The sequence below is a fragment of the Bombina bombina genome, chromosome 7, assembly GCF_027579735.1.
Source record: "Bombina bombina isolate aBomBom1 chromosome 7, aBomBom1.pri, whole genome shotgun sequence".
Taxonomy (NCBI): Eukaryota; Metazoa; Chordata; class Amphibia; order Anura; family Bombinatoridae; genus Bombina; species Bombina bombina.
In genome coordinates this window covers 406,227,113-406,242,245 of record NC_069505.1, presented here as the reverse complement: position 1 = coordinate 406,242,245, position 15,133 = coordinate 406,227,113, and the positions used below count along the sequence as shown (strand labels likewise).

Here is a 15,133-nt window from a genome sequence, read left to right as displayed (position 1 = left end):
TACATGTATTACATTCTGTTTCCCACTGGTTATTGTGTCTACTTTCAGATTATACCTTATAAATTCCCCTGTGGTAAGAGCAGAAAACCTTCGGTTTAAGGAGGAGGGTGTGCGAGACGTTCTGAAGGATGTATTTTTACCCTGGTACAATGCCTATCGCTTCCTGTTACAGAATATTTTCCGTCTGAGCAAGGTGTGAGCTTTGTAGATTCTGACATATATTTCTCTCAATAGTTACTTTACAAACACACTTTATTAATATTCTCAACGTTCTTTATGAAAACCTGTAGCTTTGTTTTTTTTTCTTTCATTTATTTGTTCTCTTGATTTTCATTTTCGATGGGGTTCATATTTCTGAGGTTATGATCTTGTCCCTAAAAATGAAAACAAAATTATGAACAATCCCTTTTTTTTTTCTTTTAAATTCTGTAGACGTGAGAAATTCCTCCTTTTTAATGTTATTTTCTCCAACATAGGTGTGTCCGGTCCACGGCGTCATCCTTACTTGTGGGATATTCTCTTCCCCAACAGGAAATGGCAAAGAGCCCAGCAAAGCTGGTCACATGATCCCTCCTAGGCTCCGCCTACCCCAGTCATTCTCTTTGCCGTTGTACAGGCAACATCTCCACGGAGATGGCTTAGAGTTTTTTAGTGTTTAACTGTAGTTTTTATTATTCAATCAAGAGTTTGTTATTTTGAAATAGTGCTGGTATGTACTATTTACTCAGAAACAGAAAAGAGATGAAGATTTCTGTTTGTATGAGGAAAATGATTTTAGCAACCGTCACTAAAATCCATGGCTGTTCCACACAGGACTGTTGAGAGCAATTAACTTCAGTTGGGGGAACAGTGAGCAGTCTCTTGCTGCTTGAGGTATGACACATTCTAACAAGACGATGTAATGCTGGAAGCTGTCATTTTCCCTCTGGGATCCGGTAAGCCATGTTTATTACGATTGTAAATAAGGGCTTCAAAAAGGGCTTATTAAGACTGTAGACTTTTTTTGGGCTAAATCGATTGATTATTAACACATATTTAGCCTTGAGGAATCATTTTATCTGGGTATTTTGATATAATAATATCGGCAGGCACTGTTTTAGACACCTTATTCTTTAGGGGCTTTCCCAAAGCATAGGCAGAGCCTCATTTTCGCGCCGGTGTTGCGCACTTGTTTTTGAGAGGCATGGCATGCAGTCGCATGTGAGAGGAGCTCTGATACTTAGAAAAGACTTTCTGAAGGCGTCATTTGGTATCGTATTCCCCTTGGGGCTTGGTTGGGTCTCAGCAAAGCAGATACCAGGGACTGTAAGGGGTTAAAGTTCAAAACGGCTCCGGTTCCGTTATTTTAAGGGTTAAAGCTTCCAAATTTGGTGTGCAATACTTTTAAGGCTTTAAGACACTGTGGTGAAAATTTGGTGAATTTTGAACAATTCCTTCATGTTTTTTCGCATTTGCAGTAATAAAGTGTGTTCAGTTTAAAATTTAAAGTGACAGTAACGGTTTTATTTTAAAACGTTTTTTGTACTTGTTATCAAGTTTATGCCTGTTTAACATGTCTGAACTACCAGATAGACTGTGTTCTGAATGTGGGGAAGCCAGAATTCCTATTCATTTAAATAAATGTGATTTATGTGACAATGACAATGATGCCCAAGATGATTCCTCAAGTGAGGGGAGTAAGCATGGTACTGCATCATTCCCTCCTTCGTCTACACGAGTCTTGCCCACTCAGGAGGCCCCTAGTACATCTAGCGCGCCAATACTCCTTACTATGCAACAATTAACGGCTGTAATGGATAATTCTGTCAAAAACATTTTAGCCAAAATGAACACTTATCAGCGTAAGCGCGACTGCTCTGTTTTAGATACTGAAGAGCATGACGACGCTGATATTAATATTTCTGAAGGGCCCCTAACTCAGTCTGATGGGGCCAGGGAGGTTTTGTCTGAGGGAGAAATTACTGATTCAGGGAACATTTCTCAACAAGCTGAACCTGATGTGATTGCATTTAAATTTAAGTTGGAACATCTCCGCATTCTGCTTAAGGAGGTATTATCCACTCTGGATGATTGTGACAAGTTGGTCATCTCAGAGAAACTATGTAAAATGGACAAGTTCCTAGAGGTGCCGGGGCTCCCAGAAGCTTTTCCTATACCCAAGCGGGTGGCGGACATTGTTAATAAAGAATGGGAAAGGCCCGGTATTCCTTTCGTCCCTCCCCCCATATTTAAAAAATTGTTTCCTATGGTCGACCCCAGAAAGGACTTATGGCAGACAGTCCCCAAGGTCGAGGGAGCGGTTTCCACTTTAAACAAACGCACCACTATACCCATAGAGGATAGTTGTGCTTTCAAAGATCCTATGGATAAAAAAATTAGAAGGTTTGCTTAAAAAGATGTTTGTTCAGCAGGGTTACCTTCTACAACCAATTTCATGCATTGTCCCTGTCGCTACAGCCGCATGTTTCTGGTTCGATGAGCTGATAAAGGCGGTCGACAGTGATTCTCCTCCTTATGAGGAGATTATGGACAGAATCAATGCTCTCAAATTGGCTAATTCTTTCACCCTAGACGCCACTTTGCAATTGGCTAGGTTAGCGGCTAAGAATTCTGGGTTTGCTATTGTGGCGCGCAGAGCGCTTTGGTTGAAATCTTGGTCGGCTGATGCGTCTTCCAAGAACAAGTTACTTAACATTCCTTTCAAGGGGAAAACGCTGTTTGGCCCTGACTTGAAAGAGATTATCTTGGATATCACTGGGGGTAAGGGCCACGCCCTTCCTCAGGATCGGCCTTTCAAGGCAAAAAATAAACCTAATTTTCGTCCCTTTCGTAGAAACGGACCAGCCCAAAGTGCTACGTCCTCTAAACAAGAGGGTAATACTTCTCAAGCCAAGCCAGCTTGGAGACCAATGCAAGGCTGGAACAAGGGAAAGCAGGCCAAGAAACCTGCCACTGCTACCAAGACAGCATGAAATGTTGGCCCCCGATCCGGGACCGGATCTGGTGGGGGGCAGACTCTCTCTCTTCGCTCAGGCTTGGGCAAGAGATGTTCTGGATCCTTGGGCGCTAGAAATAGTCTCCCAAGGTTATCTTCTGGAATTCAAGGGACTTCCCCCAAGGGGGAGGTTCCACAGGTCTCAGTTGTCTTCAGACCACATAAAAAGACAGGCATTCTTACATTGTGTAGAAGACCTGTTAAAAATGGGAGTGATTCATCCCGTTCCATTAAGAGAACAAGGGATGGGGTTCTACTCCAATCTGTTTATAGTTCCCAAAAAAGAGGGAACGTTCAGACCAATCTTAGATCTCAAGATCTTAAACAAGTTTCTCAAGGTTCCATCGTTCAAGATGGAAACCATTCGAACTATTCTTCCTTCCATCCAGGAAGGTCAATTCATGACCACGGTGGATTTAAAGGATGCGTATCTACATATTCCTATCCACAAGGAACATCATCGGTTCCTGAGGTTCGCATTCCTGGACAAACATTACCAGTTCGTGGCGCTTCCTTTCGGATTAGCCACTGCTCCAAGGATTTTCACAAAGGTACTAGGGTCCCTTCTAGCTGTGCTAAGACCAAGGGGCATTGCTGTAGTACCTTACTTGGACGACATTCTGATTCAAGCGTCGTCCCTTCCTCAAGCAAAGGCTCACACGGACATTGTCCTGGCCTTTCTCAGATCTCACGGATGGAAAGTGAACGTGGAAAAGAGTTCTCTATCTCCGTCAACAAGGGTTCCCTTCTTGGGAACAATAATAGACTCCTTAGAAATGAGGATTTTTCTGACAGAGGCCAGAAAAACAAAACTTCTAGACTCTTGTCGGATACTTCATTCCGTTCCTCTTCCTTCCATAGCTCAGTGCATGGAAGTGATCGGGTTGATGGTAGCGGCAATGGACATAGTTCCTTTTGCACGCATTCATCTAAGACCATTACAACTGTGCATGCTCAGTCAGTGGAATGGGGACTATACAGACTTGTCTCCGAAGATACAAGTAAATCAGAGGACCAGAGACTCACTCCGTTGGTGGCTGTCCCTGGACAACCTGTCACGAGGGATGACATTCCGCAGACCAGAGTGGGTCATTGTCACGACCGACGCCAGTCTGATGGGCTGGGGCGCGGTCTGGGGATCCCTGAAAGCTCAGGGTCTTTGGTCTCGGGAAGAATCTCTTCTACCGATAAATATTCTGGAACTGAGAGCGATATTCAATGCTCTCAAGGCTTGGCCTCAGCTAGCGAGGGCCAAGTTCATACGGTTTCAATCAGACAACATGACAACTGTTGCGTACATCAACCATCAGGGGGGAACAAGGAGTTCCCTGGCGATGGAAGAAGTGACCAAAATCATTCTATGGGCGGAGTCTCACTCCTGCCACCTGTCTGCTATCCACATCCCAGGAGTGGAAAATTGGGAAGCGGATTTTCTGAGTCGTCAGACATTGCATCCGGGGGAGTGGGAACTCCATCCGGAAATCTTTGCCCAAGTCACTCAGCTGTGGGGCATTCCAGACATGGATCTGATGGCCTCTCGTCAGAACTTCAAAGTTCCTTGCTACGGGTCCAGATCCAGGGATCCCATGGCGGCTCTAGTGGATGCACTAGTTGCACCTTGGACCTTCAAACTAGCTTATGTGTTCCCGCCGTTTCCTCTCATCCCCAGGCTGGTAGCCAGGATCAATCAGGAGAGGGCGTCGGTGATCTTGATAGCTCCTGCGTGGCCACGCAGGACTTGGTACGCAGATCTGGTGAATATGTCATCGGCTCCTCCTTGGAAGCTACCTTTGAGACGAGACCTTCTTGTTCAGGGTCCGTTCGAACATCCGAATCTGGTTTCACTCCAGCTGACTGCTTGGAGATTGAACGCTTGATCTTATCGAAGCGAGGATTCTCAGATTCTGTTATCGATACTCTTGTTCAGGCCAGAAAGCCTGTAACTAGAAAGATTTACCACAAAATTTGGAAAAAATATATCTGTTGGTGTGAATCTAAAGGATTCCCTTGGGACAAGGTTAAGATTCCTAGTGGTGTTCTTGAGGTGCCGTGAGACTTGCTTTCTAGCCTTCCTAATCTTTCTAACCTTCCTCCATAAGGATTGGCGATATACTGCTTGTATCACTGTCAATAAACACGGCAAAAGGGGCTTAGAGACTTCACGGCTCTACAGAGGATCACGGCCTGTTTATTGAGTGGGTGTGTGTGTATTAAGAGCTTACACAGAGTTTACATAGAGCTCACAAGTATTGGGGGTTATAAGTTTGAGAAGGGGCGAGGAGCAGCTGGTACAGGCTTGAATTTTCTGGGTTGCTGGCAAAAATACCTGAGTTGATAAGGATAAGGATAAGCTGAAGCTTTCAGCGCATACTGGTTTCTCAGGATTCTCATCATCCCCCAATACTATATAATACAGCACACAATACAGTATACCATTCTGCCTATTCTACAGCTGGGACACAAATCTAAAGCAGATTAACACAGCAGGAATTATCACAGTGAGTCTGCAGTGTCTTTTTTTTTTTTCTTCTTTTCTAACAAGCTGATATTGGGACTGCAAAATCTATTAACACCATCCTGCCTATTCTATAGCTGGGACATAAATCCAAATTAGATTAACACAGCAGGAAATAACCTCTTTTCTAATAAGCTGATTTTGGGATTGCAGAATCTACTAATCCTATAAGCAATATTATTATGTCACAAAAAAAGCCTGGGGGTGAAAAGGGCACGAAAACAAGAAATATGAACTACTACACTAAGCCCACTGGATCTCAAGTACCTAGTGCTGACCAGACACAGACATCCTCAAGAGAAGATGCTGTAGCCTTACCCGTAGCTTTACCTACTCCTGAATCCTCACAATATGTTACTAAAGAGGACTTGAAGTTTTTATCATCTAAAGAGGATATAAAAGGAATAGCAGCAGACATCAAGAATTTATTTGGTGAACTAAAAAGAGACCTAGCTGAACTCTCTCAGAGGGTTAATATTGTCGAGACCTCACAGGCTACAATGCAGGAAAAGCTGCAGGATAACACCTCTCAGATTCAACAAAATACCAATGCTATACAGGGTCTTCTGGAAAAAATAGAGGACTTGGACAACCGCAGCAGGCGGAATAACCTCAGAGTTAGAGGAATTCCGGAAACAATCAACCCCACTGCTCTTTTGGGGTATTTACAAGACCTCTTTAGAACCATCAAGGGAACACCATCGGCACAAGAAGTGATCATAGAAAGGGCGCATAGGGCGTTGCGGCCCAAACCATCTTTAAATGCCCCTCCAAGAGATGTCATTCTTAGGCTGTTGAACTACAAGGATAAAGAGGAGATACTTCGCTGCAGCCGGAACAAACAACCAGTTCAATACGCAGGGATTACCCTGCAAATTTTCTCTGATCTATGCCCTGCAACCCTACAGAAGCGTAGGGAGCTGCGTTTCCTAACATCAGTTCTCCAGGATAACAAGATCCCTTATAGATGGGGATTCCCCACCAGTTTGATAGCCTTTAATGGAGAAAAATCTACAATTTTCCGCTCCATGTCTGATTTGGAGAATTTCTGCTCTGTTCTGGGAGTGGAGGTTCCGCTCCCAGACAATTCTGCAGGCCCTTCTTCTGATCTCCAGGAAGGCAGACGTTAGACCTAACCGGATGGGTAAGACTATTGGCTTATTTCCCTTGGAACTGTTCTAAAATGAATGTATGAGGACAGTAATACATTATAAAGACTTCGTCATGATGGACCAGTCTCTAATAAAGACTTTGTCCTCACCTTGCCACAGTTACTTGATAGGTCTGCCCAGATAGCTGTAAAGTAAAAATGTAAATCTTAGGCTGATGCTCTTTCTTTAATGGAGTTAGATCCTTTTTGTTTTTTGTTTTTTTTGTTTTTTTTTTTGTTTTTTTTGTTTTTTTGTTGTTGTTTTTTGGTGTTGGGGGGAGGTGGATTTCTAAATTGTTAGTTATGCCCTTTTAAAATAAGGGTTCCATTTTAATTTAAGTATATGCCCCCCCTCGGATACCAAGATCTCCTTGAGTTTTACTAACTTGTACTGGACCCCCGGCTTTTCGTATCCTAAGGTTTAGTTGCTTTATTTGTGGGGGACACTGTTAACAATAAATATCAGCTTTTTGCATATGAAGCTCGTTTATACTTGGGGTCTTATGCAGACTAGTGTATGTTACTAAGGACTGTGTGGCTGGGGATGGGTCATCATTTATACTTCTATGAAGGGTCCTCCTCTACTCATATATGTCCCATACGGTTCTAAAATGTCGGCTCTTATTTACATTTTGTGTATTGTTGGTTTAAAATAATTATATGTTTTACACTAATGTCTAATCTATATTTAATCCCCTCAGGTCCTGTTAAAATGTTTAAATTTTTTTTTTTTTTAGGCCGACCGTAGGCATATTCCCTTTAGTAGAAACCGACACAGAGGTTAGTAGGTAGCTTTCTCCTTCAGTATAGTTGTTACACGTGATCATTAAACACCACTATTTTACAGATACCTCTCTACTTCTGACTTTTAGTATACTAAGAGACCCTAGTTCGACAGCAAATCCAGACTATATAGTTAGTGATCCCCTTTAGAACTAGGATCTTCTCTTCTATAACTATAATTCTTTTCTGACTTTTCATCCTTTCCTTTGCTGTTTCTCTCCCTAATCTCTTCTTACTTCTATTGGTTTTTTTTTTTTTTTTTCTCTCCAATAATGTATGCCAGACATAATAATCCCCAGGTTCATCCACTGAAATTTTTAACAATAAACGTGAAAGGTCTGAATAGTCCTGGTAAACGTTCCATAGTTACAAGAGAACTAAATAAGCTTCAGGGGGATGTGGTTTTTATACAGGAATCTCATTTTGCCAAACAAAAAGAACCAAAATGGCACAACCATAAATATCCAACTGCTCTCTTTTCCTCCGGCCCTCGTAAACAGAATGGGGTGGGTATTTTAATACATCATAGGGTACCATTTCAGGCGCAAGACGTGGTAAGAGACAGGGAAGGCCGATATATCATAGTGGTAGGATTATTACATAATGTTCTAGTCACTCTGATTAATGTATACGCCCCGAATGTAGCACAGCATGTCTTCTTCAAAACGCTCTCGGGGAGATTGCTCGAGCATTCTAAAGGAATTCTTATCATGGGGGGGGACTTTAATACTCCATTAGTCCCAAAACAGGATACTTCCAATGGTCTCTCAAGCGTGCCTCACCATATATTGAAACATATTAACACGATGCTTAGAGGTCACTTGCTGCATGACATATGGCGTACGTTACACCCCACTGAGACAGAATTCACATTTTATTCCAACCCGCACAGGAAATACTCCCGTATAGATTATTTTTTTACAAACTCTCATGGTATTGAATATGTGCAACGTAGTGATATTGCCCCAATTACATGGTCTGACCATGCACCTGTCTCATTTGAAATGCTGTGGCCCGATATGCCTGCTACCTCCTATATTTGGAGACTGGATGAGACCCTCTTGGGTGATCCGGTCATCCTGGAGGATGTCTCAGAGCGTATGCGAGAATACTTCGAATTGAATTTAACAGAGGATATGCCCCTCTCCACTGTGTGGGAGGCCCATAAGAGTGTTGTTAGAGGTCATCTTATTAAGCACAAAGCCAGATTGCAGAATCAAAAAAGGTTGAGATATAACCAATTATTAACTGATATTAAAATATTAGAGGAACAACACAAGAAAAACCCCTTAAATAGCGATATTGACAATCGACTGACACAAGCCAGATTGGATTTTAGACAACTTCTTCGTGATGAAAATCATAAAATAGCGATCTGGCTTAGGCAAAGGTACTATGAGGAGGGGGATAAAGCTGGTAAATTACTGGCTAGGACATTAAAGCGATCCCAACTCAAAGCTTATGTATATTCTATGAAGGATCACAGAAATGTGACCCATAGGGACAGCCGTGGTATAGCGGAAGTATTCCGTGATTATTACGATGGCCTGTACAATCTCAAAAATAGCCCGGCTACCCAACCAGGGGACATGCCCACACAGAGCCAATTGGTCCAAGACTACCTCACGACCACTCAACTCCGAACCTTAGACAAAGAAGCTGTGGCCTTTTTAGAGACACCCCTGACCGGGGAGGAGATAGCGAATGCGCTGAAAAGCCTCCCGAGTGGTAAATGTCCGGGCCCAGATGGGCTAAGCGCAAAATACTATAAGGCGTTTCTCCCGGAGCTTCTGCCACACCTCCAGAACTTGTTCAACATTTTACCTGACAGTGGGGTATTACCGGCATCTATGCTTTTGGCATACATAACAGTATTACCAAAGCCGGGAAAGGCCCCAGATAAACCGCAAAGCTATCGGCCGATATCTTTGCTGAACACTGACGTCAAGATTTTGGCGAAGGTGTTAGCAAACAGAGTTAATAAGTACCTACCAGACTTGATTGCTTTAGACCAGGTCGGATTTATATCGGGTAGGGAAACTAGGGATAACACCCTTAAGGTGTTGCAGCTGATTTCACATTCTGCCCACCGGGGGCTGCCGTTCGCCCTGTTGTCGACTGATGCGGAAAAAGCTTTCGATAGGGTGAACTGGCAGTTCCTTAGAGGCACCTTGGGGAGAATGGGATTTGGGAGGCGGTTCATTAACACAGTTTTTAGCCTCTATTCCTCTCCAAGTGCGAGGATACGGGTCAACGGTCTTCTTTCAGAATCACTCAATATCTCAAATGGCACTAGGCAGGGGTGTCCCTTATCCCCCTTATTATTTGCCATCTCGGTAGAGGCCCTAGCGTGTAATATCCGCGATTGCAAACAAATCAAAGGATATCCAATAGGAGATCGGGAATGTAAGATATGTATGTATGCTGATGATCTTCTGTTTACACTACGAGATCTAGAGACATCGGTTCCTGCCTTGCTACAAGAGTTTGACAAATATGGTAAGGTCTCAAACTTTTTACTGAATGCCACTAAGTCTGAGGTTCTGGGAGTTAATTTAGACCCACTTGTAATGGGATGGCTCAAGGAACATAGTCTGTTTCAAATAAAAGAAAGCCAATTGAAATATCTTGGCATACACTTAGCTGTCTCAGTTGCAGACCTCTTTGAGGCTAACTATATGTCGCTTAGACGCACAGTTACGGCTGATCTTTCAGGGTGGAAACACAAAACAATCTCTTGGTTGGGAAGAATAGGGGTAGTGAAAATGAATATCCTTCCAAGAATAATGTACCTGTTTCAAACACTACCTATTCCTTTACCTCCTACTTTCCTTACACAGTTTCAAACCTTAATCGAGGAATATGTTTGGCAGGGGATCAGACCGAGAGTATGCAGAAAAACTATGTATCTAGCTAGGGAAGATGGCGGACTGAGCCTCCCGGACCTCAGACTATACAGGAAAGCAGTGATTCTGCAGAGAATAGTTGAGTGGTGTCAGGGTAACCCACAAAAAGATTGGATTACTATTGACAAGGAAGCTTTACAAGTGCAGGAACTGTCGCCCCTATTGTGGACGGCTGCTAAGCACAGATCTTCCTGTGTGCGGAAGTACCCCTTGTTGGAGGAGCTGTTTAGCGTATGGGATACTACGATAAAAGTGGACTCCCATGTTTCAACATTGTATTCCCCCCTGACGCCTATATATTCCAACCCCGATCTACCACTTCAGTCTAAAATACCCCCGGAACAGAGCAGAGAGTTCGGTAACAGAGTGGCTAGCTTTGTTTCTATGGGGAGAATAAAGGTAAGGGAAGAGATTTTGGCTGTTTTTCCTGAGATCCCATTGTCTTGGTTTACTTATTTACAAATAGGCCATTTCATAAGCACCCATAAACATAAGACACATTTATTGAGGGACCCTACACCCTTCGAGGCTTTATGCATGAAAAAAACTCCATCTAGACATTTGATCTCTATCATTTACGCCCTTCTCCTTCACCCCAAGGACAGCCCCCTTCCAAATTATACCAGAAGGTGGCATAGAGAGTTGGGAACGGATTTGTCCGAGGAGGAGTGGCAGCGTATTTTCTGGGCTGCCAGGACAGTCTCGGTCTCAGCTCGTATACAAGAATCTCATTACAAGTTCCTGAGTAGATGGTATCTTACGCCATCTAGGCTTCGAGCAATCTACCCTAGAGTTTCAGACAGGTGCTGGAGAGGGTGTGGGGAGACAGGAACGATTTTACATATCTGGTGGGATTGCCCCCTCTTGGAGCCCTTCTGGACCTCCGTTTGGCGGGAGATTCGGGGGATTCTGGAGATGGATATTCCAAAAATCCCAGAGATATTGCTGTTCCATTTTCCCAATAAAATAAAGGACAGTCTGAAAAAGACACTTTTAAAATTGATGTTGACAGGAGCTAAGAACCTTGTCCCCCGGAGGTGGAAATCAGTTCAGATTCCCACGCTGGCGGATTGGAAACAAAGTGTGCAGGACATCCTGCTTCTGGAAAAATATCACTATGTTAGGATTCAGAAACTGGACGTCTATATGACGCTGCTGCAGATGTGGGATGGTGCCCGCTCAGCGGGCTAGTTAGTAGACCTGGAACCATTGTAACTTAATAGATAGGTGCACAATGTGAGTTACCTATTCCCTTATAATTGGGTGTTTTTTTTTTTTGTTTTTTTTTCTTCATTCTTTTCTCATTTCCACCTTTCTTTATTTTAGTATCTTATATTTTTCTGTCTATTCTCTGACTATTCACTTATCGACATGAAGTCGAGGGGTATGCAAGGACCGGTCACTTTAGTAGTGATGACATACTGAAATAAGTCAATATCATTTTTATTTTACTTTAACTGGCCCTGTTAGGTTTTTTCTTTTTCCTTTTTCTCTATGTGCTCGTTTTGCCCAATTTTTTGGGCATATCTACAAAAGTTATATTTCATGCTACAGAAAAATTTCTAAAAAATTGTAAAAACGGAGCAAAATGATTGTCAAAGCTTTGTCAAATTCTGTATATTCTTTTATGCCATACCATTGACTTTCATGTATAATGTCTGTTTATTTTTCTTTTTCCAATAAAGCTCCTTAAAAAAAAAAAAAAAAAAAAAAAAAAAAAAGATTCCTAGGATTCTATCCTTCCTTCAAGAAGGATTGGAAAAAGGATTATCTGCAAGTTCCCTGAAGGGACAGATTTCTGCCTTGTCTGTGTTACTTCACAAAAAGCTGGCCGCTGTGCCAGATGTTCAAGCCTTTGTTCAGGCTCTGGTTAGAATTAAGCCTGTTTACAAACCTTTGACTCCTCCTTGGAGTCTCAATTTAGTTCTTTCAGTTCTTCAGGGGGTTCCGTTTGAACCCTTGCATTCCGTTGATATTAAGTTATTATCTTGGAAAGTTTTGTTTTTAGTTGCAATTTCTTCTGCTAGAAGAGTTTCAGAATTATCTGCTCTGCAGTGTTCTCCTCCTTATCTGGTGTTCCATGCAGATAAGGTGGTTTTACGTACTAAACCTGGTTTTCTTCCAAAAGTTGTTTCTAACAAAAACATTAACCAGGAGATTATCGTACCTTCTCTGTGTCCGAAACCAGTTTCAAAGAAGGAACGTTTGTTGCACAATTTGGATGTTGTTCGCGCTCTAAAATTCTATTTAGATGCTACAAAGGATTTTAGACAAACATCTTCCTTGTTTGTTGTTTATTCCGGTAAAAGGAGAGGTCAAAAAGCAACTTCTACCTCTCTCTCTTTTTGGATTAAAAGCATCATCAGATTGGCTTACGAGACTGCCGGACGGCAGCCTCCCGAAAGAATCACAGCTCATTCCACTAGGGCTGTGGCTTCCACATGGGCCTTCAAGAACGAGGCTTCTGTTGATCAGATATGTAGGGCAGCGACTTGGTCTTCACTGCACACTTTTACCAAATTTTACAAGTTTGATACTTTTGCTTCTTCTGAGGCTATTTTTGGGAGAAAGGTTTTGCAAGCCGTGGTGCCTTCCATTTAGGTGACCTGATTTGCTCCCTCCCTTCATCCGTGTCCTAAAGCTTTGGTATTGGTTCCCACAAGTAAGGATGACGCCGTGGACCGGACACACCTATGTTGGAGAAAACAGAATTTATGTTTACCTGATAAATTACTTTCTCCAACGGTGTGTCCGGTCCACGGCCCGCCCTGGTTTTTTTAATCAGGTCTGATAATTTATTTTCTTTAACTACAGTCACCACGGTACCATATGGTTTCTCCTATGCAAATATTCCTCCTTAACGTCGGTCGAATGACTGGGGTAGGCGGAGCCTAGGAGGGATCATGTGACCAGCTTTGCTGGGCTCTTTGCCATTTCCTGTTGGGGAAGAGAATATCCCACAAGTAAGGATGACGCCGTGGACCGGACACACCGTTGGAGAAAGTAATTTATCAGGTAAACATAAATTCTGTTTTCTTAACCGCTTCTTGATTTAGCAATCATCTGTTTTTGTATAACGCAGGAAGAAGGAGTTCAGTTTCTGTATAATGAGAACACAGTGAGGCAGAACAGTAACATTATGGACAAATGGATCCTGTCTTTCACGCAATCCCTTATCCAGTTCTTCAAGGCAGAAATGTCAGGTGTGTTGTGTTAAATTAGCGATGTCTCCTAAACTGCTAAACTAGTTATCCGTCTGATCGAAATAAAACATTCATTGTGGGTTTGTTCTTAGCCTACAGACTATACACAGTGGTTCCAAGACTTGTTAAATTTGTCGACATGCTGACTAATTGGTACGTGAGGATGAACCGCCGGCGGCTGAAGGTTAGTTGTCTTCCAGATCTGTATAAATATTTTTTTTATACTTGATTTCCTTTAAAATGATTGTAAACTATGTGTCCTCCTTTTGACCTTTTTTCCTCCCCTTTTATAAATTAATAGGGCGAGAGTGGCACCGAAGACTGTGTGATGGCATTGGAAACCTTGTTCAGTGTTGTCTTTTCTATGTGCCGGCTGATGGTGAGTAAACCAGACGTGGCCTCCCTACTACATTCAAAGGAAAAAATTAGACACCCACTAGAAGTAAGATCACTCTGTCTTGTATTAGAAGTCACTGCATATCATAACACAGGTGTGATCTACAATGTACAGATATCTGTTGTGATCTGATACGTTTTGTCACATACACTTCATTAATGGTAAACATATTGTTGGATGAAGCAATGAATAAGCCTTAAAAGCCGCGTATGTAATTAAAGTTAGATGCAGAAATGTGGTAACCTGAAAATTACTTCTCTCATCATGTTTTAGATTATAAAGTTTCTGAGAGTCCACAACCCATTACGCCTGGGAGTTCAAATCCTGGCCACTAAGAGGAGGCAAAGTTTCCAAAAACTCCAAGAGTACTTAATCCATTTAATCTCTTTGGTATGCAAGTTTTTAATTTGCTTTAAAAGAGGAAAGTGAAGATTTGATTTGCTCCAGATTCTTGGTTGAGAGGGGTCCTTAGACCAATTTGAGGCCCAATTTACCTTTAGAATGCTGCTACTGAGAGACACAAGGGAGATTGGAGTATTGGGCAGTGACATAGTCACTCCCAGTGAGGAGTTAGTCACAAGCCTGCCACAGGTGTCCCAGGGACCGGTCCCTTAGCCTTCTCCTGTTCGATCGTTGATATACTTCATACTTAGATCTTCTTCTGTAATGTGCTCTGTACCGGGTGTTAAGGCACAGTGGAGTAAGTGCAACTTACGGTAAGTGAAGACATTTTGATGCACTCACATAGCTTGCAGGCTAATAGCCGGTACATATTGTAAAGTACATCATAGCCAGACACTACCACTTTTTCTTTTCTCTCTAAACCAATGAACCAAAGAACCTTGTAAACGTTCAAGCATTTTTTTCAATGTGTTCAGGATATTGAACTTATATGAGTGATGGTTCCAGTTCCTATGTTTGAACAAGGCCTGGGCTTTTATTTCAACCTGTTTGTTTCCTATAAAAAAATGGGAATTTTCAGCCCTAAAATTTTATCTGCAAGCTCTTTAAAAAGCCATATTTTCATCTAATACGAGGAGAGTCCATGGCTTCATTCATTACTTGTGGGAAATACAGAACCTGGTCACCAGGAGGAGGCAAAAACACCCCAGCCAAAGGCTTAAATACCTCCCCACTCCCCTCATCCCCCAGTCATTCTTTTCCTTTTCATCAGACACTGGACT

The 15,133-nt window shown here is 42.4% G+C and overlaps 1 protein-coding gene across 1 annotated transcript in view; it reads left to right on the top strand.

The window, feature by feature from the left end:
* Positions 1-15,133, top strand: part of IARS1 (isoleucyl-tRNA synthetase 1) — a 299,311-nt gene that overhangs the window by 219,404 nt on the left and 64,774 nt on the right. The window contains exons 19-22 of the mRNA XM_053721177.1: positions 49-193; positions 13,432-13,552; positions 13,645-13,736; positions 13,854-13,931. Coding sequence (XP_053577152.1) covers positions 49-193; positions 13,432-13,552; positions 13,645-13,736; positions 13,854-13,931 — 436 coding nt within the window. The remainder of the gene's footprint in view (positions 1-48; positions 194-13,431; positions 13,553-13,644; positions 13,737-13,853; positions 13,932-15,133) is intronic.